General features: G+C 34.5%; 1 protein-coding gene across 4 annotated transcripts in view; it reads right to left on the bottom strand.

The window, feature by feature from the left end:
* Positions 1-24,917, bottom strand: part of LOC105839008 (general transcription factor IIH subunit 1) — a 90,288-nt gene that overhangs the window by 14,172 nt on the left and 51,199 nt on the right. For all 4 annotated transcript variants that reach the window (XM_036292936.1, XM_036292937.1, XM_036292938.1 and 1 more), the window contains 3 exons: positions 22,328-22,484; positions 6,976-7,515; positions 4,083-4,410 (listed from right to left, as the gene is read on the bottom strand). In XM_036292936.1, the coding sequence (XP_036148829.1) occupies positions 4,083-4,410; positions 6,976-7,515; positions 22,328-22,484 (1,025 nt within the window). The remainder of the gene's footprint in view (positions 1-4,082; positions 4,411-6,975; positions 7,516-22,327; positions 22,485-24,917) is intronic.

The raw sequence follows: 24,917 nt of genomic DNA on the forward strand, positions 1-24,917 counted from the left end.
CAAACGCTTTTATTGGGCAACCTTCAAACGGGATGTTGAAAATTGGTGCAGAACCTGTAAGATTTGTGTTTTGAAGAAGGGACCATTAGGAAAAAGTAAATTTCCCTTGCAAATTTACAACGTGAGCTCACCTTTCGAAAGATTACAAATGGATATTCTTGGCCTGCTTCCTAGAACCACTGCTAGAAATAAATATCTTCTCGTCATTGCTGATTGCTTTACGAAGTGGGTGGAAGCTTTTCCCCTTAAAAATTCCAAAGCGAAGTCAATAGCCGAAATTTTTGTTAAAAAAGTCGTTTCTCGTCATGGTGTTCCTCTGGAAATTCATACCGATCAAAGTAAAAATTTTGAGTCAAAATTATTTACGAAATTAATGGTTCTTCTTGAAATTAGGAAAACACGAACAACAGCCTTACATCCTCAGTCTGATGAGCAGGTTAAACGGCAGCATCAAACGGTAATTAATTATCTTGCAAAATACATTCAGAGAATCAGAAAGATTGGGATCGTTGGATTCCGATGTTTCTTTTGGCTTATAGGACTTCCAAGCACGAAGCTACTCCAGCTGGCGTTACTCCAGCTGAGTTATATTTTGCTAGAGAACTTTGTTTCCCTTTGGATTTATTTTTAGAAATCCAAAATCGGAATCACAGCTGGGAGTCATTATGTTAGGAATTTAAAGGAAAGGTTAGAAGCAATTCAAAACAAAGCGAGGAGTCGAATGAAAATGAAATCTTTGCGGGTAAAGTCTTGGTATGATTCGAAAGTCAGATCTAACCTTTTTGAGGTTGGTGAGAAAGTTTGGCTCTTTAATCCTCGAAGAAAACTAGGGAGATCTCCTAAATTGCAGAGTAATTGGGAGGGACCATATTCAGTTGTAAGGAAATTAAGTGAAGTAATCTTTTACATTCAGAAATCGCCTAGACATAAAAGGAAAGTTGTGCATGCGGATAGGTTAAGCTCGTTACTTAGAGAGATAGGGAAAAAAACAAAAAAACATTTGATGGTCGGAGCCCGACGAAAAGAGAGTTTTAATTTTATTGTTTAAGGAAAAAAGTTGTTGCTTGTTTTATTTTGGTTTCAGGGAACTTGGCGATTTGCAACGAAACGCTGGAGAAGGCTGAGAAGACGATCGTATCCTGTGTGTTGAGTAGAAAAAAAGAAAATAAAAAGAATTTATTGAAGACTGTCTCGCTCACAAGACTGTCCCGATTGCGCACATAAGCAATTGGACACAGTAATATTTCCCGATTGGACACAGACCCGATTGAACACGGACTCAATTGGACACAAATCCGATTGGACACAGACTCGATTGCACACGGACCGGATTGAACACCGACCTGATTGCGCACCGACCCGTTTGCACACGGACCCGATTGCACACGATACGATTCCGCATTTCAGATAGTACATAAGTTAGCGACTTGGACGGGGTGAGTGCGGGAGCGGAGCAAAGCCCCCCTGCACCCCCCCCGTGTGTGTGTGTGTGTGCACAAAGCATTTTCTACACCACATAGGTTTGCAACTATAAAATATGTATAAAAAAAAAAATATTATAATAAATATTTTGTACGTATTTTTATGTCTGAGTTTGCCAAGTATAAAATAATTATAATAAATATTTATAAAAATATTAAAAATAAATATTTATGCTATTATAATTCAAAAATATAAAAATATTTCGAGTTTATATACCTTGAATATTTTTTAGTACATTTTTAAATATATTTTATATATTGTTAATAATTTCTAAATAATTTATGAAAACAATTATATAACTTAAAAAATGTTTTTCAAAAATAAATTCGTAAAATATTTATAAAAATTTATTCTAAATTTTCTGTGCTATCTAGGTTGTTTTCGCATCATTCTGCGATGCGGAATCGTATCGTGTGCAATCGGTCTGTGTGCAAACGAGTCGGTGCGCAATCGGGTCCGTGTGCAAACGGGTCGTGTGCAATCGGGTCGGTGCGCAATCAATTCCGTGTGCAAACGGGTCGGTGCGCAATCGGGTCCGTGTGCAGTCGGTTCTGTGTGCAAACGGGTCGGTGCGCAATCGGGTCCGTGTCCAATTGGATCTGTGTCTAATCGGGAAATACTACTGTGCGGATAGGTTAAGCTCGTTACTTAGAGAGATAGGGAAAAAAACAAAAAAACATTTGATGGTCGGAGCCCGACGAAAAGAGAGTTTTAATTTTATTGTTTAAGGAAAAAAGTTGTTGCTTGTTTTATTTTGGTTTCAGGGAACTTGGCGATTTGCAACGAAACGCTGGAGAAGGCTGAGAAGACGATCGTATCCTGTGTGTTGAGTAGAAAAAAAGAAAATAAAAAGAATTTATTGAAGACTGTCTCGCTCACAAGACTGTCCCGATTGCGCACATAAGCAATTGGACACAGTAATATTTCCCGATTGGACACAGACCCGATTGAACACGGACTCAATTGGACACAAATCCGATTGGACACAGACTCGATTGCACACGGACCGGATTGAACACCGACCTGATTGCGCACCGACCCGTTTGCACACGGACCCGATTGCACACGATACGATTCCGCATTTCAGATAGTACATAAGTTAGCGACTTGGACGGGGTGAGTGCGGGAGCGGAGCAAAGCCCCCCTGCACCCCCCCCCCGTGTGTGTGTGTGTGTGCACAAAGCATTTTCTACACCACATAGGTTTGCAACTATAAAATATGTATAAAAAAAAAAATATTATAATAAATATTTTGTACGTATTTTTATGTCTGAGTTTGCCAAGTATAAAATAATTATAATAAATATTTATAAAAATATTAAAAATAAATATTTATGCTATTATAATTCAAAAATATAAAAATATTTCGAGTTTATATACCTTGAATATTTTTTAGTACATTTTTAAATATATTTTATATATTGTTAATAATTTCTAAATAATTTATGAAAACAATTATATAACTTAAAAAATGTTTTTCAAAAATAAATTCGTAAAATATTTATAAAAATTTATTCTAAATTTTCTGTGCTATCTAGGTTGTTTTCGCATCATTCTGCGATGCGGAATCGTATCGTGTGCAATCGGTCTGTGTGCAAACGAGTCGGTGCGCAATCGGGTCCGTGTGCAAACGGGTCGTGTGCAATCGGGTCGGTGCGCAATCAATTCCGTGTGCAAACGGGTCGGTGCGCAATCGGGTCCGTGTGCAGTCGGTTCTGTGTGCAAACGGGTCGGTGCGCAATCGGGTCCGTGTCCAATTGGATCTGTGTCTAATCGGGAAATACTACTGTGTCCAATCGCTTATGTGCACAATCGGGCCTCACTCCTCGCTCACGGTTTTCGACCGTGGTTTTCCGTGAGACTAAAGGCAAATGCCGAGACAGAAACAAGGTTGCCTATAGGGGCGCAAAGGAATCCACGGGAAATTACCTCCGCCTTGTCCGAAGGTTCAAGAAAGAAGAGCGCAAGTACCGAGAGAGGAGAGAAGCGCCGAAAAGAAGAGGAAAGTCGGAAGAAAGGTTCTTCGCCGCTCGGAAACTCGCAGCGTTGGCTCGAGTAGAGCAGGTAGCGCGGAGAAGCCAAGTCCGACGAGTTTTCCTCGAGAAAGCTTGCCTTTAGTTGTCGGGACGACAACTCATGAAGAAGGGGAATAGTGTTGCGAGCGTAGTCTCGCGCACGTTATGAGTGCGAGCTTTAGTCTGCGCTCCGGAAAAATCAATAGTATTGATCGCTTCGGTCAGCTGTATTCAACGTTGACAGCGTCGCCAGGAAGTTGAAAACAAATGAAATGTGTTGTTGTTCTTGAGACGTCGTCTCGTACGGACAATATACATGTTCGGTGTTTTCAATAGTTTCTTGTTCGTTAAAAGCGTGTACTTATTTCGCCGCGCTCGCGTGTGGAAGTGAGTGCGTTGCGGAAGCGTTCAAGCGCAACAATATTATATTGTAATATTGCATTGCATATCACAGTTTTGTAAAAGCAAACATTTTACCGTTACTGCAGTATATACAGCAACACTTTGCAGTGTTTTTACAATGTTTCTATAATCTTTCTATGTTATGGACCTGTAGTATTTTTAATATCAATAATGTACTCTTACGTCCAAGACTTTCTTCTCGGAAGCCTTTCATCAAGCGCCCACTGGGTGTTAATTCTCTTAAAACTAATACCGCTGTAGTTGGGCTGATTAAAGAAGTTGCCGTTTGCCGTGGTAATGTACTACCGGCTATCCATCCAGAAGCTTCTTTCTTTAAATGATTTAATATAATACATAAATCTTCTGAAGTCGGTTCTGTATTTCCATATCCTGGTACAGGCCCATGTAAATATCTATCTATATGAGTCAGATTTAATGGTGCTCCATTATTTGTATTTATGTCACAGTTCTTATCAAGATCATCGTAAGTTATCTTTTCTTGTATTCTACGCTGTAATAAATAGATTTAAAAATGTAAGTAAACTGTTCCTAATTGTATCACATAATTGTGTACGCACGCACGCACAACTTTATATATAATTATAAAAGATATATACTAGGCGCGTGAATTAATTTTAAGGGTTTTTCAAGAGAAGGCTTCACTGATAGGCTCTAATGGTCTCATCCTTTTTATAAGTAACACATCTTAAAACTCTCATTTTCATGTTCAGTTTTAAGTCAGTTAGACAAAAAAGAGGCGTTAATAATTAGTGTTTTGTAAGTCTCAAAATGGAGTTTCAAAAAGAGCATTTTCAGTATATGTTACTTTACTTTTTTCACAAGAAAAACAGATGGTCACAGACAGTCACAGAACGCTTGTCAAAACTTACAAAGAATCTTCTCCATTGATTAAAACATGTGAATATTCAGGCGTTTTAAGAGTGGTGATTTTAATTAGTGAAAAAGAGCGCTCAGGATAACCAAACAATTGTGGTATCCATCTCTTGCCGAATAAGTGGGAAAAAATCGTAGAACATAAAGGAAAATATTATGGTTCATGTAACTGTTGCCATTTTTATACAATAAATATATCTTTTTCTTAAAAAACCCCTCAAAATTAATTCACACACATAATATATATACACTATTAAAAAAAAAGGGAAACACTTTTTGTATATCAAAAATTTAGGCTATTTTCAAACCGCTGAAACTTAGCGAAAAATTATCCTAGAAAAATTCAAAAAGCGTTTTAAAACTTGAAACTTCTTTCAAACGCTTTTTGGAAATTTCAGTTTTTTTTTTTTAATCAACACATCAACATACAGCGCTCAGCAAAAAAAAACATTGGAAAGCTGAAAGTTTGCATTTTCCAATATTATTAATTTTTTTTCATAGATTTACTTTTTCTAACAACAAATCGCGGTTAAAGATTACGTAAAAAATCGCATATTTTACGGTTTTCATTTAAGATCTCCTAGTGTAGTGGATCAAAAAAATTAAAACAATTTTTTTGCATATTTTGCAAGTATATAATATAGAAAATGTCTACAAAAGAATTTTGCCTGATTCACAAAATTAATAGTTACAGCACGTAATAAAGAGCAGAGTGTTGGAAATAAAATCCGCATCCGGCATTCGCAGCGACGCTTTTCTACACCCAGAATACAAGAAAGGATGGATCGTAGGGACGAAAGATCAGCTTTAAATCAGTATTATGAGAACGAGGAAGGTCCATTGTATGATGTCGGCGGTAGGTCCGATCACCGATACACCACCGATTAAGTAACGTTATTCGTATGTAATCATACGAAATCGATATGAAAAACTTTTTCTCAAAACCATGTTTTTCAAACTGATCATCATGATATCTCGGATTCTAATTGTCAGATTAAGATAGGGTTTTGCATACGTATTTAGTAAATGTGTCGCTATAGTTCCTACCTTAATCAAGCTAAAAAAAATAATTTTTATTAATTTTACAGCAATTTGTTTACGGAAAAAAACTGTAAAAGTGAATTTTTTCTTTCAAACGCTATTTTGCGAATTTCAATTTTTTAATAACAATTCTGGTAGAGGCTATGGCCTTACTAATTAAGAATCTATTTGGTTTTTTGTTTCAGATAACTACAAGAGTCAGAATCATAGTAATCATTTAGATACTTTTTTTACATGTATAACTTTGCAACGTTATAACTTTTTTTGTTTAATATTTTTCAATAAATAAAATATTAAAATAAACTTTAAAAGTGTATTAATATAATAGAAAACATCCGATCCCAAATAACCTTATAGGTTTCTCACAAAAAATTTCCAAAAATAGCGCTGAAATTCGCTTTTTACACAAGGTGACCTCCTTAATTCAATATACCGTCGTAAAAAAAGATCCAATCACATTGCTAAAGCAAAGTTTTATAATACAATTATTCCCTAGTATTAAACCCTTAACGTTCTTTGATCAATTACTGCTTGTATACGTTCTCATATGTTTATGCACCTCTCAATAATAATGTCCTGTAGATTTTCATGTTAAAGCCTAAGCGCTTCTCCTAACTTATCAATCAGCATTGGAAAGTGCAAACTTTCAGGTTTCCATAACTTTTTTGGCGGAGCGCCTTATGCTGATCTATTCACGAGTAAGAACCGATGAAAGTCAAAATAATCATTTTTTTCTTAAAATCTTAATAACTGGGTCAAAAAAATCACACAACAATGAACTCAAAATAAAAGGGAAAGATCCCGCTACAAAATGCAAATAACAGAAATTCTCTATAATTTTTTTCATGCATGCAGTGCAGCAAAATTGCAATTAAAAATTTTCATTTTAACAGATCAAACTTCATCATTGTGCCACGTTGGTAAAAAAAAAAGGATAACTGAAATCGCCAAAAAGTATTTGAAAGAAAGTTTCAAGCTTTAAAATGCTTTTTGGATTTCATTTCTGCGATAACCTTTCGCTAAGTTTGCAGCTGTTAAAAATAGCCTAAATTTTCATTATATAAAAAATGTTCCCTATTTTTTTAGTAGTATATTATAAAATATATATATATAATACATAAAATAAAATAAAAAATTATACTTTTTTAATCTTTGATCCATCATCCGATTCGTTATTTATTATTTTACTTGCAGACGGTGTAGATCCATTTAACTGCAGTTGATTAATTTGCATCGACTGTTTTGCAGTGCTGGCTTTCATGACCATTATGCTATGCTGATTAAATCTTTTGATCATATTTTGATGTACGATATTTCCCGACGTTTTGTCTAATTTACTGTATCCGTTTCCATAATTTTCATCCAATGTTTGATCCTCGAAAGAAGTAATATCTACCAATGGATCGTTTATCCCAGTTTGAAGATCCTTTTTAAGTTCTTGATCATCTATTTTGGCACATTCGGTAAAAAGATCCTTGGTCCCAGCATTAATACGGTCTCTGTGAAAATAATGCGATTGAAAGAATTTTGTCCAGAAATCAGACTCTGACATTTTATGAGGCACATTTTCTTGATGTTTTCTCTTCACAGCTGGGTAAGTCTTAAATATACATTCTATCACATCGACAGTTAAATTATATTTCAATCCATTGCAACCATCGGTTTGTGGTTTAATATCGGCCTGAAAAAATTAGATCAATCTTTTATTGGTTATTCTTAATTTACAAAAGAAAGTTATTAAATATGTACCATGTAATAAGATTTTATAGCATTATTTTCTAGCCAAAAAATGATTTATTTTTACAGTAATGTAAAATGATTAAAATAATATTATAAAAATATTAGCAAATCTAATTTTATATTGTTACCATACACAATTAAGCAGGGTTGGGAAGTAACGCGTTACTTGTAACGTCGTTACCGTTACCGTTACTTTTTTCTGTAACGATTTGGTAATGCCGTTACTTTTCTTTTTTAGTAACAAAAAAGTAACGTTATATTTTCTTTTGTAACAAGTAACAAAGTTACTTTTATCGTTACTTTTAAATATATGGCTGGTACATAAACGTAGAAATACTTGCCGTCTGGTAGAAAGCAAGAAGACTAGAGAACAGGAGAAAAAGAATTTTTTGCATTTAAAAAAAGAATTCATCTTAGAAAAAGATTTCTTTTTGCGTCTAAAGAAGAATTCATAATTGGTAACATAGAAAAAAATTACTAAAAAAATTATTTTGGAGTCTATGTGCAATCTGGATAATAGGTATATGAAATACACGTTTAAAGTATACAAAGTATATAAAAAATGTAATATATAATATAGATATGTATTGTGACGTGACAGCCGCAGGCTGCTGTCCGTCACAAGAACCTTAGCGGCCCTTACGCGTTAATATCACGCGGGTCCTCCTGCGTCCTCCCGCTCGGGAGCGGACGCGAAAGCGCGTTATCTCGTGTGTGTCGTCCCGTGTGTTGTCCGTTCGTTAATCATTAAGATTTTTACAAGCGCTGCATCGCGAGTGCGGCGAAAATCGGTGGCCACAGCGATCTATTTTGTAATTTTTAGATGTCTCGTCTCAACGGAGAACCTTCATAGAAGTCGCAGAGTGAGCGGACATCGAGGGAGTAACGGAGACCCTTTTCGAGCGGGGCTCCGCAGGTAATACCGCCCTTATCTTGCCTACAATTTGTATCGTACGAGAATTCCGATACTGCCGCCGAATCACGCTTTCAGGATCCAGTGAAGGCGCGCGAGGCCGGTATCCCGACGGGGCGACTTCAAATCCGATCCCACACAAGTTCCCGCGGAGATCGCGACAGCTTGCAGTCAGTAAACGCCCTCGTTGAGGAAGAGATAACATCCCGGTGGCGGAGGATACGCCCGGCAAGAAGAAAAGACTCTGCCGCAGAGGAATGCGCCAAAAATTCGCGTGCACGGGGCCCAACAATATCGACCACCGCGCTTGGATCGATCAACAAGCAACGGCGTGCACGTTGCGCGTCGCGCGCCAGTCGATTTTAGAAAATCGCGGTCAATAAGGGCCCGGCTTATCAGAGGCAAGGTGGGGCGCAGCCCCTGCACGTTCTAGGATCCCTCACTCGAGCTGCGGACGTTGTATTGTATTGTGTGTGCAATCCAGATCCCGAGCTAAGATATCGTGTAAGAGGACGCAGGAGCCGGAAACCTCCCGACCCGGACAAGGCCGAGACGAAGGAACCGGCTTGGTGAGACGAGCGTCGTCTGAGAATTGTAAAGCCACCGATTTCGCGATTGGGCGACTCGCGAAAGAGTCACGAATTTATTACGATCTTGTAATCATTAGATTAGAGTCACGAATTTATTGGAATATCGTTGCTTCGTCCGATCGCGCCCGCCCGCGTAAGTTCGCTCCGTGCTGTTCGTTCTGTATTACAATTACGTTGCGTCTGCGATCCGCAGCCGAGTCACCTGTGTTTTCGTAGCGTGATCGTATCGTGAGTTACTGTCGTTAATTCTGTTGTAAATCGTCGCGCATTTAGAATACCGTAAAGTCTAATTTACTTTGTCACATTTGTATCGCGAATCACTTTGTAATTGTGCTCTCGTCTGATTCAATGTAATTATCTGGTACCGCCTCGTTGGCGAGCTCATAATAATTATCGCGCATATTACTCGCGGAATTTTGTAACGTGTGGAAGAGCACGAGTCCGTCGCGTGCCGCGCGGGCTCGGAGTTACTATTCGTCCCAATCGCCCTTGGCGAAACCGTTGTTCTATCGGGAATTTGGCGTCCACCAACAACGCAGGATAAAGCGTAGACAAGTCGGAGAATTCCTACGTACGTAAAATACCCGTTCGTCGATTATCCCGTATTCGCGAAATCTAATTTCAAGCGGTCGTCAGCTTGTAACGCGCGCGAGTCACCATTGCCGCTCAACAGAGCCCTTTACTTCTGTATTGTTCATGGTTAAATACATTTGTTAATCTTATTGTTAAATTTAATTTATAATTAAAACGTTTTAATAGTTCTCTCGCCTTCCCGATTCCATCCGCCCGCGCCGAACCTCCCCCTCTGCCATTTTAGGGCTGAGTAGCTGGCTATCGGAGCCGCTAACGCCTCGGTCGCCAAACGAGCGTCCGTTTTCGCGATCTCAATAGCGTAACGCTAATTTGTGATTTGGCGTGGACGGAGTGGTACGCTTAACGTACCTAGCGCCCAATTACGTATTGCATCGAAGATATTACGAGGAACGGTCGCCCCGATACCCGGGCGGCTCAGGGCCGCGACCAGGGACGGGGGCAAAGTTGGCCGTCGTTGCGAGCGCGGTTACAGTACTAAAAATATATAAAAGTATTTAAAGATAAATATCTTCCAATTTTATATTCTGTTCATCTTAGTATCCTATTTTATAAATCTGTCTTATCATTAAGAAAAAAGTAACGAAAAGTAACGATTTTTCGTTATTTTTAAAGTAACGGTAACGCGTTACTTTTTATCAAGAATAACGATAACAGTAACGAGTTACTCTTAAAAAGTAACTTTCCAACCCTGCAATTAACCACTTCGTCGGCAGACGAAATTTTATTGTTCGTGCCCCTGTGGGCAAAAAAAAGTAATCGCAATTCAAATATACTTTGTATCTAAAAGCTTTCGGTGTCGCTAATTACGAATCAGACATCAGAATTTTAAAATTTAAAATGGCGGATCTAATATGGCGGACCGAAAATATTTTAATTTAATTTATTTGGATAAAATTCATAATACAGGGGTTTTTGAATTGCTAAATTTAGGTTCATTTTGGGTCCGCAATTTTGAATTTTGGAGTTTTGACTTTGGATTCGTACTTAGCGACCCAAAAAAGATACCAGCTTTCATAACAATCGGAAAATTTTGATTATTTTGGGTTCGCCATTTTGGTTCCGCCATTTTGAATTTTGGAGTTTGGACTTTGGATTCATATTCAACCACATAAAAAACCTTTGGATATCAATTTTCATGCAAATCGATCCAGCCAATTAAAAAATAAACGACGTGCGTCATATGGCGTCAATGTCCCCTGGAGCACACATATTTTTCGCGCCATATGGCGTCAATGCCGACGAAATAGTTAAGTATACATGTTATAAATAAACATTTTATTATTTACTTTTTAGTTTTTATAAAATTTTACATTTTTAAATACTTTCTTTCGTTATTTATTTTATTTGCATGTAAAAAGTAACATAAATTCAATAATTTGTGATAATATAATTAAGATTGCCATAATTTTTATGGAAACAACAAAGCAAGTGTATACATGTTGTCAATAATTATTGATTCAAATACATTATAGATCAAATACGTTAGGTTGTTGGCAAGCATTTGCAAATAATTTTTTTAAATATTTAATAAAATTATATAATTTTAAATTGGAATGTGTTTATGCGTTCTTATATTAGTGAGTAGAACTAGAAGAGAAATATGTAGCAGAAGTGATGAATGTTTTCTTGCATGTGTCACGGACTATTCATTTTAATATGCGATTCGTTAAATATCCAATCACGTAATATATATTACAATCAATCTGGTCGATTGTAATCATGATTCATAAATTGATTAAGAGGTCATATACGTTTCTCAATTTCACAAAATTAATATATTTGTTTTGTACACATATTGTAAGAATTGTCCATTTTCTTGATGTGAAAAACAACTTTTATTCAATAAACTTTACAAGTGTTTGTTACTTACAAGGGAATCTCGCGAAAATTCTGATTTTAATGAAACTTGGCATAAATGTAGAGGGGATAAATACATGAATTTATATATTTTTAGTTGGAGCTTAACGGTTTGAAAGGGTAAAATCACCTTTCAAAGTTGAGACATTTTTGCGTTTTCTCGATATATCTCGCAAACTAAACAAAATATTAAAAAATATTTCATACAAAAGTTTTACAGTATAAATACCTCTATTTAACTATGCTATTTATTTTTTCAAAAAAATTTTTCTTCAAAAAAAATTTTTTCTGAAAAAATAAGTAGCATAGTTAAATAGAGGTATTTATGCTGTAAAACTTTTTTATGAAACATTTTTTAATATTTTGTTTAGTTTGCGAGATACTACTGTGTCCAAAAAGTAAGGTAACATAGCATTTATTTTGAAAAATCTTTATTTATGCTTCCAAATCAATTTCATCGCCTTCAAAGTAATCCCCCCCTCCCCCCCTCGATACAATGCACTTATGCCAACGCATTTTCCAATCTTCAAAACAGTTGTTAAAGTCGATTTCCGGGATGGCCTTCAGCTCTCTCTTCGATGCGGCTTGTATCTCCTCTATCGACTCAAAACGGTGTCCCCAAAGCGGTCTTTTGAGTTTGCTGAATAGCCCATGGTGGAAGAATACAAGGTGTGCTCTTGCGCATATGGGTCTAACAACCAATAAGAAATGTGCTCCAGATACTGCCATCTTGTTGCGGCAATTTGAATTTGGCATACGTATTATTATTGGTTTAACTTATTTTTGTGTTTAAATTGTGATTGTTTCGTTATTTTTACTTTAAGATAATTTTTTAAAAATTACGATATTCTAATTAAATATAAATAATGCGTTTTAAAATTACTTTCTAATTTAATTTTACATAACTTTTGATAAAGTTGGTTTTTTGTTCATACAATTTTTAATGTAATAAAATTAATTCTATAAATTCTTAATTATATTTAGTTCAAAATTTTTTAATTTATACTCAATCTTGATATTTAATAATAAAAAGTAGATTAAAATATACATGTAAATTATAAAAAATAATCATAAACTAAAAAAAGTAATTTTAAAAAAATAAAATTATCTAATTTTATTTGCGACTTTTTGTAGTAACATTTGATACATTTTTAATTTTAATTTAATTAAGTAGAAATACATTGTAATAGTAGAATTAAAAATAGTAGAAAAAAAGTAGAAATACATTTTACAACAAACAAAATATAAACGAATCTAAATATTTGAAATTTAATTCAAATATTTAGATTCGTTTATATTTTGTTTGTTGTAAAATGTATTTCTACTTTTTTTCTACTATTTTTAATTCTACTATTACAATGTATTTCTACTTAATTAAATTAAAATTAAAAATGTATCAAATGTTACTACAAAAAGTCGCAAATAAAATTAGATAATTTTATTTTAAAAAAATTACTTTTTTTAGTTTATGATTATTTTTCATAATTCCATTATCTTAAATTTCAAGTTATTCTTATTCACGTGATGTTGCATTATGAAGTGAAAACAAAAAAAGATGAGAAAAATTACAAATATAAAAAAATAATGCAGACCTTGGAATGTAATTTGTTAAAAAAAATAATCCTTTTATAATGGTAAACCATAAAATACATAGAAATATGTATAAGAATATTTTTACAAAGATTTTGTATAACTTGTATAGTTCCTTTATATTATGTTTGAATATTTATTCCTCTGAATTTTGTATAATTTTTACTTCTTTATGAAATGAAATACTTTTAACTTTTTATTTTTATGTTTATTTTATTTCTGAATCTAAATATTTGAAATTTAATTCAAATATTTAGATTCAGAAATATTTGAAATTTAATTCAAATATTTAGATTCGTCGTCTCGCCACAATTCCGGCCTCTTTAGGCGAATAGCTTCACGCAAACGACGCATAACGCTCAAATAATATTCTTTGTTGACAGTTTGATCCGACGGAAGGAACTCGAAATGCACAACGCCACGATAATCAAAGAAAACAGTCAACATGACCTTCATTTTTGAGCGAGTTTGGCGCGGTATTTTTGGTCTTGCCTCACCTTTAGCACAATATTCACTTCATTGATCGGTTGTTTCCGGGTCGTAAGCATAAATCCATGTCTCATCTCCCGTAATAATGCGTTTCATCTTGTCCTGATACTCAGAAAACATTGTTTCACACACTTCAACGCGACGTTTTTCCAAAAAATTCAGTGTTTTCGGTACCAATCGAGATTTGACGCGTTTGAAGCCCAAAACATCCTTTAAAATGGTATTGATTGATCCTTTTAAAATGCCAACATCAACAAAATCTCTAATTGTTAGTCGGTGGTTTGCAAGCACCAAATCTTTGATTTTTTGGACGTGAGCTTTGTCGGTTGAGGTTGATGGTTGTCCGCTCTTCGTCTTCGACACGTTCTCGGCCTTCTTGGAACTCTTTATATCACTTGTAAACAATTTTTTTTCGACAAAGCCTCATCACCAAAAACTTTCTGCACCATCCTCAACGAATTAGCAACAGAAAATTCATTCCGCAAACAAAATTTAATGTAAATTCTTTGCTCAAATTTAGACATTATAAAAATCGAAAAATTCACTTTTAGCAGCTCACAAAACGAAGCGTATCTCAAAAACTAATAAATATTTTGATGTAAAACTTGGCACGGATGTGAAAGGCAGTCTTATCAACCTAAAAATAAAAGTAATTCCCCAAATCGATTTTCGCGCACAGTTTAAATTCAAATGTCACCTTACTTTTTGGACACAGTAGTATATCGAAAAAACGCGAAAATGTCTCAACTTTGAAGGGTGGTTTCACCTCTTCAAGCCATTTTTGAACCAAAATAGAGAATTTCTAAATTAATGTATTTACCTCCTCTACATTTATGACAAGTTTCATTAAAATCAAAAAATTTTCCGTTTAGTCTTATAAACGGTTTGAAAGAATGAAACCACCCTTCCAAGATTGAGATATTTTTACTTTTTTTCGATATATCTCGTAAACTAAACAAAATATAAAAAAATGTTTCGTACAAAAGTTTTACAGCATAAGTACCTCCATTTAACTGCGCTATTTTTCAAAAAAAAATTTTTTTCAAATTAAAATAAATTTTCAATAAAATTGACTTTTATGTATATAGCATTTATAAAGTAATTATACTATCTTATACTACGTTTTATTTATATCATCTATGTGCATATTATATATGTTATATATTATCTATGTTATAATACTATACATTTATATTATCTGCATCCCTGTATGTATAAGTTTTTATTTAACAGTCGCGCAATATTAGAGTAGTCACGTTGCTTTCACACAGTGTTCATTCTGTTTACGTCACATATTTCACATTCAAGTTTTATATTCGTCATGTCACGGTATGTATCATATATAAAATGAAAATCATGTTTTAATAAAAGTTTGGTATCTCCATTAGTACATCAGTATTACATCTAACGTGTGCTTGATTTTTCTGTTAGATTGTTTTTAATTAAGCGAAGCATAATGTTAAGCCTTCGGCACACGATATGATTTTTTATGCTAAATCGCATACGAGGCGTCTTACTATGTATCTTCATTGGTTTACGATTGGTGACATCATCCGAGCCAATCAGAACACGTATTAAGATGCCTCGTATGCAATCTAGCATGAAAAATCGTATTGTGTGCCGAAGGCTTTACACTTTAAATGTTGCGAATGTTCTTAATATTGTTACGCGCGCGCTCGCGGAAAGGAAAAAGACACACAACACTTATAAATTAAGGGACTTTATTCAAGCGGTTATTCACACAATTGTCCAAATCCGAAACCGAGAGACAATTCATTGTTTATTCGCGTTGTCAAGCTCATGACAGTTGACAACGCTCTTCACGAAAATCAATATATCGATCGGTCAGAACAACTGACTGATCAAACGGGCAGGGGCGTAACACTGCCCCCCCTTCTTCAAAAGTTGTCGTCCCAACAACTAGGTATCAAAAAGAAACTTCTAGCTGCGATGCTCCAGGAACCGCGACCTTGCTCTACCCCGGACTGCCCGAGTTACCAAACCCATCGTTTCAGGCCCCAACATCCGACTTTCTTCCGCAAAGATCCTCTTCACGGAGCTCTTCAGTTCCTTCAAGAAGGTCCCTCTCCTGCCGCGATGCTCCAAGAACCACGACCCTGCTCAACTGCTACCTCAAACTGCTGTCCGAGTTACCGATCCTGTCATTTCTGGTGCCAGCTTCGGAAAGGACTTCCTTCCCGTTTCCTCTCTAAAGAATAGTTAGTTCTCCAAAGCTTCAGAAGATCGATCCCGCGAAGAGAAACTCCTCTTCGGCGGTGCCTACTCTTCATTTCTTCGGACAAGAGGGGGGTAATCACCGTGGACCCGTCATCCCGAAGGACTCCTCAAGTCCCTGCCTCGGCATTTGCCCTACGTCCCACGAGAAAACCACGGCTCATACACCGTGGGCAAGTCTTCTTAATAACAAATTAACTCTCTCTCTCTCTCTCTCTCTCTCTCTCTCTCTCTCTCTCTCTCTCTCTCTCTCTCTCTCTCCCCTCCCTTCCTTACTCCTTCACATTATGTTAATTATTTTATTTCATATTACATATATTTCACCAACGCCTACAAATGAAAGAGAAATACAATTACGTGATGTGATAAAGGAATATTATAACAAATGCAGTGAATGACTTATCATTTGATGTACACACTGATTTTGCCACTGCACAAAATTTTAATCAGAGGAAATTTTAAATAGTAGCTATAAAAGGAAAGCCGTTGAATATTGGAAAAGTGAAAAAAAAGTCGATACTCTCTTTCAGGAGTACAACGTCGCTTCAGAAAGATGAAGTCCCTACCACAATTATCTTTTTTTTTTATTTTTCCTCAACATCTGTTACATATTCTATGTCAGGTAAATCCACTTCCCAATAATTTGAAAATTCTAAAGCAGTATCAGTGTGTACATCAAATGATAAGCCATTCACTGCATTTCTTATAATATCCTTTATCATATCACGTAATTGTATTTCTCTTTTATTTATAAGCGTTGATAGAATATGTATAATTTAAAATAAAATAATTAACATATTAAGAACATTGTTTTTTATGTGTAACATAACGCAACATTGATGTGTAACATTATGCTTCGCTTAATTAACCACTTCGTCGGCAGGCGAAATTTCACTGTTCGTGCCCCTGTGGGCAAGAAAAAAAAATCGCAATTCGAAGATATTTTGCACCTAAAAGCTTTCGGGATCGCTGATTACAAATCAGACACCAGAATTTTAAAATTCAAAATGGCGGATCTAATATGGCGGACCAAAATATTTTAATTTATTTAAATAAAATTCATAATACAGGGGTTTTTGAATTGCTAAATTTTGAATCCGCCATTTTGAATTTTAAAGTTTTGACTTTGGATTCGTACTCAGCGATCCAAAAAACCCCTAGATACCAGCTTTCATAACAATCGGAAAATTTTGGTTATATTGGGTCCGCCATTTTGAATTTTGGAGTTTGGACCTTAGATTCATATTCAGCGACACAAAAAATCTTTAGATATAAATTTTCATGCAAATCGATCCAACCAATTAAAAAATGTGCGCCATATGACGTCAATGCCCCCTGGGGCACACATATTTTCCGCGCCATATGGCGTCAATGCCGACAAAGTGGTTAAAAACAATCTAACAGAAAAACCAAGCACACGTTAGATGTGACATTGGTGTACTGATCAAGCACACGTTAGACTTGATACTGATGTGAAAATGACGTGTAACAACATTAATAAAGATATCACTCTTTTATTAATACGTGATTTCCATTTCATATATGATACATGCCGTGACATGACAAATATAAAACTTGAATGTAAAATATGTGACGTAAACAGAATGAACACTGTGTGAAAGCAACGTGACTACTCTAATATTGCGCAACTGTTACATAAAAACTAATACATACAGGAATACAGATAACATAAATGTATAGTATTATAACATAGGTAATATATGACATACATAATATACACATAGATGATATGAATAGAACGTAGTATAAGACAGTATAATTACTTTATAAATGCTATATACATAAAAGTCAATTTTATTGAAAATTTATTTTAATTTGATTTTTTTTTTTTTATTTATTTATTAATAGCGCGGTTAAATGGAGGTACTTATGCTGTAAAACTTTTTTACGAAACATTTTTTTTTTTTGTTTAGTTTACAAGATATATCAAGAAAAGATAAAAATATCAACCTTGAAAGGGTGGTTTCACTCCAAACCGCTTATAAGACCAAATGGAAAATTTTCTGATTTTAATGAAACTTGGCATAAATGTAGAGGAGGTAAATACATTGATTTAAAAATTCTCTATTTTGGTTCAAAAACGGTTTGAAGGGGTGAAACCACCCTTCAAAGTTGAGACATTTTTGCGTTTTTTGATATATCTCACAAACTAAACAAAATATTAAAAAATGTTTCATACAAAAGTTTTACAGCATAAATACCTCTATTTCACTATGCTATTTATTTTTTCAGAAAAAAATTTTTTTAAAGAATAAATTTTTTTGAAAAAAATTTTTCTTAAAAGAATAAATAGCATAGTTAAATAAAGGTATTTATACTGTAAAACTTTTGTATGAAACATTTTTTATATGTTGTTTAGTTTGCGAGATGTATCAAGAAAACTCAAAATGTCTCAACTTTGAAGGGTGGTTTCACCCCTTCAAACCACGTGACGTTTTTCGTCCATCACAAGGGCCGGAGGGCCCAACCGGGAAGGGTCATTTGGGGCTGCTCTTTACCCCGAGGGGGAGGGCGGCCTCTCCTTTTCCAATCAATACCTTATAGTTATTAAGATACTTAGGGACCCGCCAATCCGAAGACGCGATCCGCGGGAGAAGTGGTGTGCCAGAGAGACTCAGTGTAGTGTGGGGGCAGCCGTCGAGAGACAGCGAGAGCAGTTGCAGGAGCGGCTGAGCGGCGGCACCCCGGACCATCGTAAAGAACTTTGGCAAGTATATCATCGACATTATCGCGGCAGGAAGGGAGGATTGCGAAACGGCCACTACCGTATGTCGCTTTCTTGCAGAAACCGGAAAGGCAAGCCGGAGAGGAGCACTCCTGAGAACGACGCTGGGGAGGATTAGCGTGCGCCCTCACATCACGCAAAGCCGGATAAGGGATCCCCGCCGGAGCGGTCAACGGCGGTCGAGGCCGACCTCAGGAAGGCCGGGGCCTGATCAACCCCAAGCCAACCCCGTCAAAAGAGAAAGATCTGGCAGCAGGCCATCGGCCCGTGGAAACCAGCGGCCCTTGAATTGCGCGGCGTTGTGACCGGAGGCGCCCTCGCCTCGCAGGAGCGTAAGAGAAGGAGCGACACCCTATCAGCGCGCAAGTCGATGCGAGGATCATTGCACGAGAACAATGCGCAGATCTTAATCGATGCCCGCGGTGTCCCCGCTCCCTCACGCCGTCTCACTGTTCGGCGAGACGACATAGAGAGCGGTTCCACGGCCATCGACAACGTCACCGTACCTGTAAGGCCACCATTTCGACCATGCGGTAAGGACGGAGACGGCCGGCCCGGCATTTCGTGAGAAATCATTGTATAATTACCCTACCAAGCGTTCGGTGGGCGAATTAATAGTAACCGGGATATATCGAGGTTAGAGTCACCGTGTAGTAGGGCCGTGTCGATCTCCGTCTCTTAGATAATAATAATTTCGCCTATTGTTTCCTTCCCTCGGGGAACATGTCGAGCCGATAGTCGAGTTGTATAGAGAATAAAGTATAGCGACGGGATAGGGCGTAGGGCGACCGGAATTCACTCGCCGCAAACCTACCGAGAGTCCGAACCATGTGCTTGATACCGAGGCGAGCGTCCGTGGATGAAAGCTTCTACGAGAGATAGGCATGGTGAGGCGAGGTCTATCCCGACCGCCGTTAAAGCCCGCGCGTTGTAACGATAATAGAATTATTGTCAGATTTTGAGTATCATTTACTTTTAATCACCCTCCGCACACACCATGCACGAACACACACACACGTATTGTATTTATAATATTAGGTTTATAAAAACATTAATTCTTAGAACTCTGAATAAGGTTAAGTTTTTAAAAAAAATTATAATTTTATTTAAAAGTTTTATAATTTGTTTTAATCTGCTTAAAACATGTAAATGCTTTTATTTTTATTTTATAAAGTTTGTATGTAATATGCTTTTTGTTCAACTTATAGATTTACAATTTAATTTGAAGATAAAATGTTTTACTTAAAAAATATATAAATTATTTAAAAATATATTAATTCTGTTTTTATTTACTGTAATTTGATGTTTTTCTTGTAATTAAAATTATTTTTAATTAAAAAGTACTTTAAAAACAGACAATTTAAGACAGTCTAACTTTAAACTAACTCTAGTTATTTAGTAATATTAAAGCAAATGTTAGTTTTACGAACACAATTTTTCCAAACAAATTTTTCTACCATTGTGAAAAAAACTAAAAAAATTCGAGGAAAAAGTAAAAAACAAAAATCGGTTTTTCCCGAACCTATAAATTAAACTACAAAATTATTTCTTTTATCAACATACCTGTTTTACTTTAAAGCGCTATAGTCGGATAAAACATTATCAGACAAAATTTGATATAAAAATATTAATTTTAAAGTAAACTTTAACTAAATTTTTACTTCAATTTTATACTTTTTAAGAAAATTAATATCATTTTTCAAAATAAAAATCTTTGTATAAAAACTCGATTTTAATATGTTTTTATATTATAACATATCCTAACTCTGTTATGATTTTTTTGCGTTATTTGTTCCATATAAATTGACTTTTTACGCAAAGTAATCTCTTACCCTGCTTATTGTGTAAATACTATAGTTGAGGTTCAAATGATAAAAATTTTGTTCCGTTTACATGAGATATTTTTGTTAATAATTTTTTAAAGAATAATGACAATAGCTAATATATCTTGAAGATCACTCAAGATCATGAATTTGACAACATACATCAAAATCAAGTTAATATATTAAGTCCCATGGCAAAACAAGTCGCGATATTGAAAAAATATTAACGCAATTCCTGGCAGCGTTCCTAGCAATAATTTTTGCAACAAAAAGTTAATTTAAAAAAAATTTTTTTTAATCTTTATAACAAATATAATGTTTAAACAACTTAAAATGTTTATAACAAATTGCTTAAAACATTTGTTTACAACTTTTTGTTGCAGAAATCATTGCTAGGAACGCTGCCAGGAACTGCAACTTTTTCGATATCATGATTTGCTTTGCTTTGAAACAAAGCGGTTATATGCACATAGAAATTGTTTATAAATTTTTTGTAATAAATAAGGGTATTTACATGAACATATTATACATGTTTTGTTGACGTTTTTCGCGTAGAATTGAGTGGCATTTATTTTAGTCTAAAATAATTATTTGTTAATTTGATTATAACAAATTGTTCAATTATAACAAATTATAACAAAAGTTAGTTGCAAAAAATTTTTGGCAACTTTTTGTTGCAAAAATCGTTGCTAGGAACGCTGCTAGAAACTGCGTTATAGAAAGCAACTAGTGTGGTGAATCGGCTTATTGCCTAAGTACGGGATATGCCCACCAGTGTTGTTAGATCTACTGTTTTAGCGGTAAATTTACCGTTTTGGCTAACAAATTTACTGCTTACCGTTTTAACTCAATTATCTACCGTTTTTTTACTTTGTGTGTTCGTGTGTGTGTGTTCGTGTGTACAAAGCATTCTCTGCACCACATGGATTTGCGACTGTATCTGTTTCATTCAACCTGCTGTGTCCGTTTATTACTGTCCGTATCTGGGACTTACTCCCTTTGAACATCACTGGGCTGCACATAACATACACAATCTCAAAACAGAGTGAACGAAAGCTAGCAACGTTGCAATGCACGAGAGCAGCGAGTGGAATAAAGTGGAAGTTAGACTCACATGCAAATACTCGCTTTATCTTCTCTCTCCCACTCTCGTTCATGCGGTGCAACGTTACCGCTACGCTATGAGTGAGTCACTCGCTACTTGTAGTCAGGATCAAAATAATGATCTTTCGATTAGATTTATGTAGAAACGGCATAAGCAATCATCGTAAACTTTGCTTTAATTTAATTTAAATAATATATTCTAACAAATGTTAGTTTTTTAAAAATCTATTAACGGGATTTTTTGCCTATAAGCCATAACGTTCAATTTTTTTACGTCCGGTCCATCTTCCCTATGTTAAAAGACTCAACTTTGAGACTTCATACCTCAAGTTCGGCCCTGTAAATCGTTTTAAAATTTCAACCAGTTATGCAAAACCGCTTGATCTATCTGTATAACAAATTTTTCAAAATCTATTGAAAATCGATTTTGACATAATACCTTAATAAAAGAAAAGAACGTTTTAGTGATAATGGAGATTTTTTAAATTATTTTTCTCGTGTTTCTCTTAAAAAATACCTTTAAAAACCATTTTCGTCTTAAGAAACTAAAGTTATTGTAATCATCCTGAGATATTTTAGAATTGTATTCTTGTATTCTCATTTTCAACTAAATATTTAAAACACGTTTAGGTAAATATGGGTCCAGATACGTTTAATTTTAAAGTAAAAGAAATTTTTAACGTTTGGTTGACGGAGATACATCCCTAGAATATTCAACACTTATTTATTTACAGCTCTTTTAAATAAAAAATTAAGTGATTTCTCTTAAATTGTTTAAGCTGGAGAGTCTGGCGTCATAAAAAGGTACTTACCAGAAAAGCACTATTAACGCCTATCTCTTGACGTTGAATTTTTTTAGCTTGCGTATACTCTGCAGCATGTTGTGACCAAAATTCTTCAGACGATATAACTTGTGTGATTACGAGATCACGATACAGTTGAAGTAACATAGGATGTTCTTGAAGAGTCCTATAAAGTGTGTTTGTAAGTAAAATATTCTTCAATTATTCGTTATATATTTCTCAAATATTAACTAAATAAATTAAGAAAGTACTCTCTAGGTTTTAAAAAATTAATTTTTTAAATACTTTTTAATAATTTTAATCCTGCTAAAAAGAGCAAATTAAAGAGGTAAGAGACATTTTTAAACTACATATTTACAAAATTTATGTGCTTTTTTAATAAAATTTTGAAAGCATTTTATTGGCAAACATGTATACACGCACGCACACACAATAATTTGTCTATTTTTAATTTAATTTAAAATTGTTAAAAGATATTCACAACATGTTTCTCTCTTATGCGATAAATGAGTACAGTTTCCGAAAACGACTTACCTCCGATTTTTTTGAAACTACGTATTTTTACATATTTTGACGTGCTGATTACAAATATGATAGTGAAAATTGGCGCAAATTTGATTTTTACGACGTAAACTATTTAAAAAAACCATAAAAATCACGGTTTTTTCCATTTATTTCTATTATTTTAAAGTAAATAATGGGAATTTTAAAAAATACTTCAAATAAAAGTTCTAGATCTCATCGAAATACATATTTTATCTTCTATTGATTTTTGCCATAGAAAAGTTTTTAAGAAAAACGACGTCAAATCTTCATAAAACTTATTTTATAACACAATTCAAGTTTCATTAATTAATTTTATTAGTTTATTAGTTAATAACGGAAGGGAGTGCGGCAAAGCCCCTCCTTCGCCCGCGTGTTTTCTGTACCACATAGGTTTGCGACTTTCCACACGTAGCGAGGTCCACTCTTGTACTGTACCACAAGAGTTTGAGACTTTTCAGGGCAGCCCTACCGGCGGAGTGGGTGCGGGAAGGAGGGGCGAAGCCCTTCCTTGCACCCCTCCGCGTGTGTGTGTGACCACAGCGAAAAAGTGTCGATTGATTTGTGTTAGATGAGTTATATAAAGTTTTGAACATTTAACGTCGTTTTCCTTAAAAACTATTATTTTTATGGCAAAAATCAATAGAACATAAAATGTGTATTTTAATGAGATCTACAACTCTTATCTGAAGTATTTTTCGAAATTCCCATTATTTATAGAAATAAATAGAAAAAAAAACGGTGATTTTTATTGTTTTTCATGGTTTCCATCATAAAAATCAAATTTGTGTCAATTTTCGCTATAATATTCGTAATCAGCGCACCAAAATACGTAAAAATACAGTTTCAAAAAAATCGGAGAGAAGTTGTTTTCGAAACTTTATCTCGATAAATAACTTTTCAATTTTGTCGGTAAGAAAATCTTGAAAAAAAAAAGTAATCTTTTTCAAAACTTTATTTTTGCAAAAATCAATTTTTTAACTTGATCAGGGATTAGACAACTATATTTAGGAGAAGTTTAGGAGAATAATGATTACACACAATACTGTAAGCATTATTTCACCCTTGTTGTTTATCAAGTATTAGGTAAAGACAAATGATGCTTACAAGTGCTTTAAGCGCCAAAACAAACACAACATATGTTATAAAATTTTTATATGTGTATAAACTATGGTAACATGTTCCCCCAACATTTAGGAGTAAGGTACCAATACAAGCAAAATAATTCTTTAAGCTTGATATCTTCATTAAAATGGATTTATAAATAAAATTTTCTTTATATAATGTTAAACATTTTGAAATTAGTAAAATGCTTAAATCTATAAAAATATGAAAGTATAAGTTGCTTGCTAAAGCTGGTATTGATAGTTGAGTCTTATACATTGAAGATCGTATTGTACTAGCTTAATATGCCATCAATCAATCATGGCCTAACATCTTAAGATAGTTTTGAAGTAAGATTCGATTGTAAACATCGGCTTAAATTGTCAATTTGTTTTTTTCTCACTTATTTTTATGCTTTTATAATTTAAGCTTGAATTTAAGCTAGATAAGCAAAACATATTAATAAATAATAAGTTCCTATTACATACTATTATATACTATTTAAATGCATATTGCTGCATCTTTTCTCAGAAGAGGCAACATCTTATTCGTTTAAAAAGATTTGTACAATTTCTTATCAAAAATCTAAAAAATTTTAATTACTTTATTTATATAAATAAAGATCTCAAAATATTTGTTAACGTTTCACAGCTTAATTTCCGAACATATAGATATAAAAATTAACTAATTACAAATAAATATAAAATTAACATAATTAAGTACAATATGTATTTAAGTACTTAGTACATCATCACAGAAAACATCTATTGCAATTCTCAGTCCATTCTTTATGTCGATGTGTGTGTCATATCTTGCTTTTAGGTGATTTATAAATGTGATACACCTTTTAACAAAGTAAACATAAACTACACAGCCAACGTGGAGATTCTAAATTTTTTGTTATATTAAGCTTTTATTGTCGTCTCGCTTTCTTATTTGTTATTTCATTCGC

Source organism: Monomorium pharaonis, chromosome 10, assembly GCF_013373865.1.
Source record: "Monomorium pharaonis isolate MP-MQ-018 chromosome 10, ASM1337386v2, whole genome shotgun sequence".
NCBI classification, from domain to species: domain Eukaryota; kingdom Metazoa; phylum Arthropoda; class Insecta; order Hymenoptera; family Formicidae; genus Monomorium; species Monomorium pharaonis.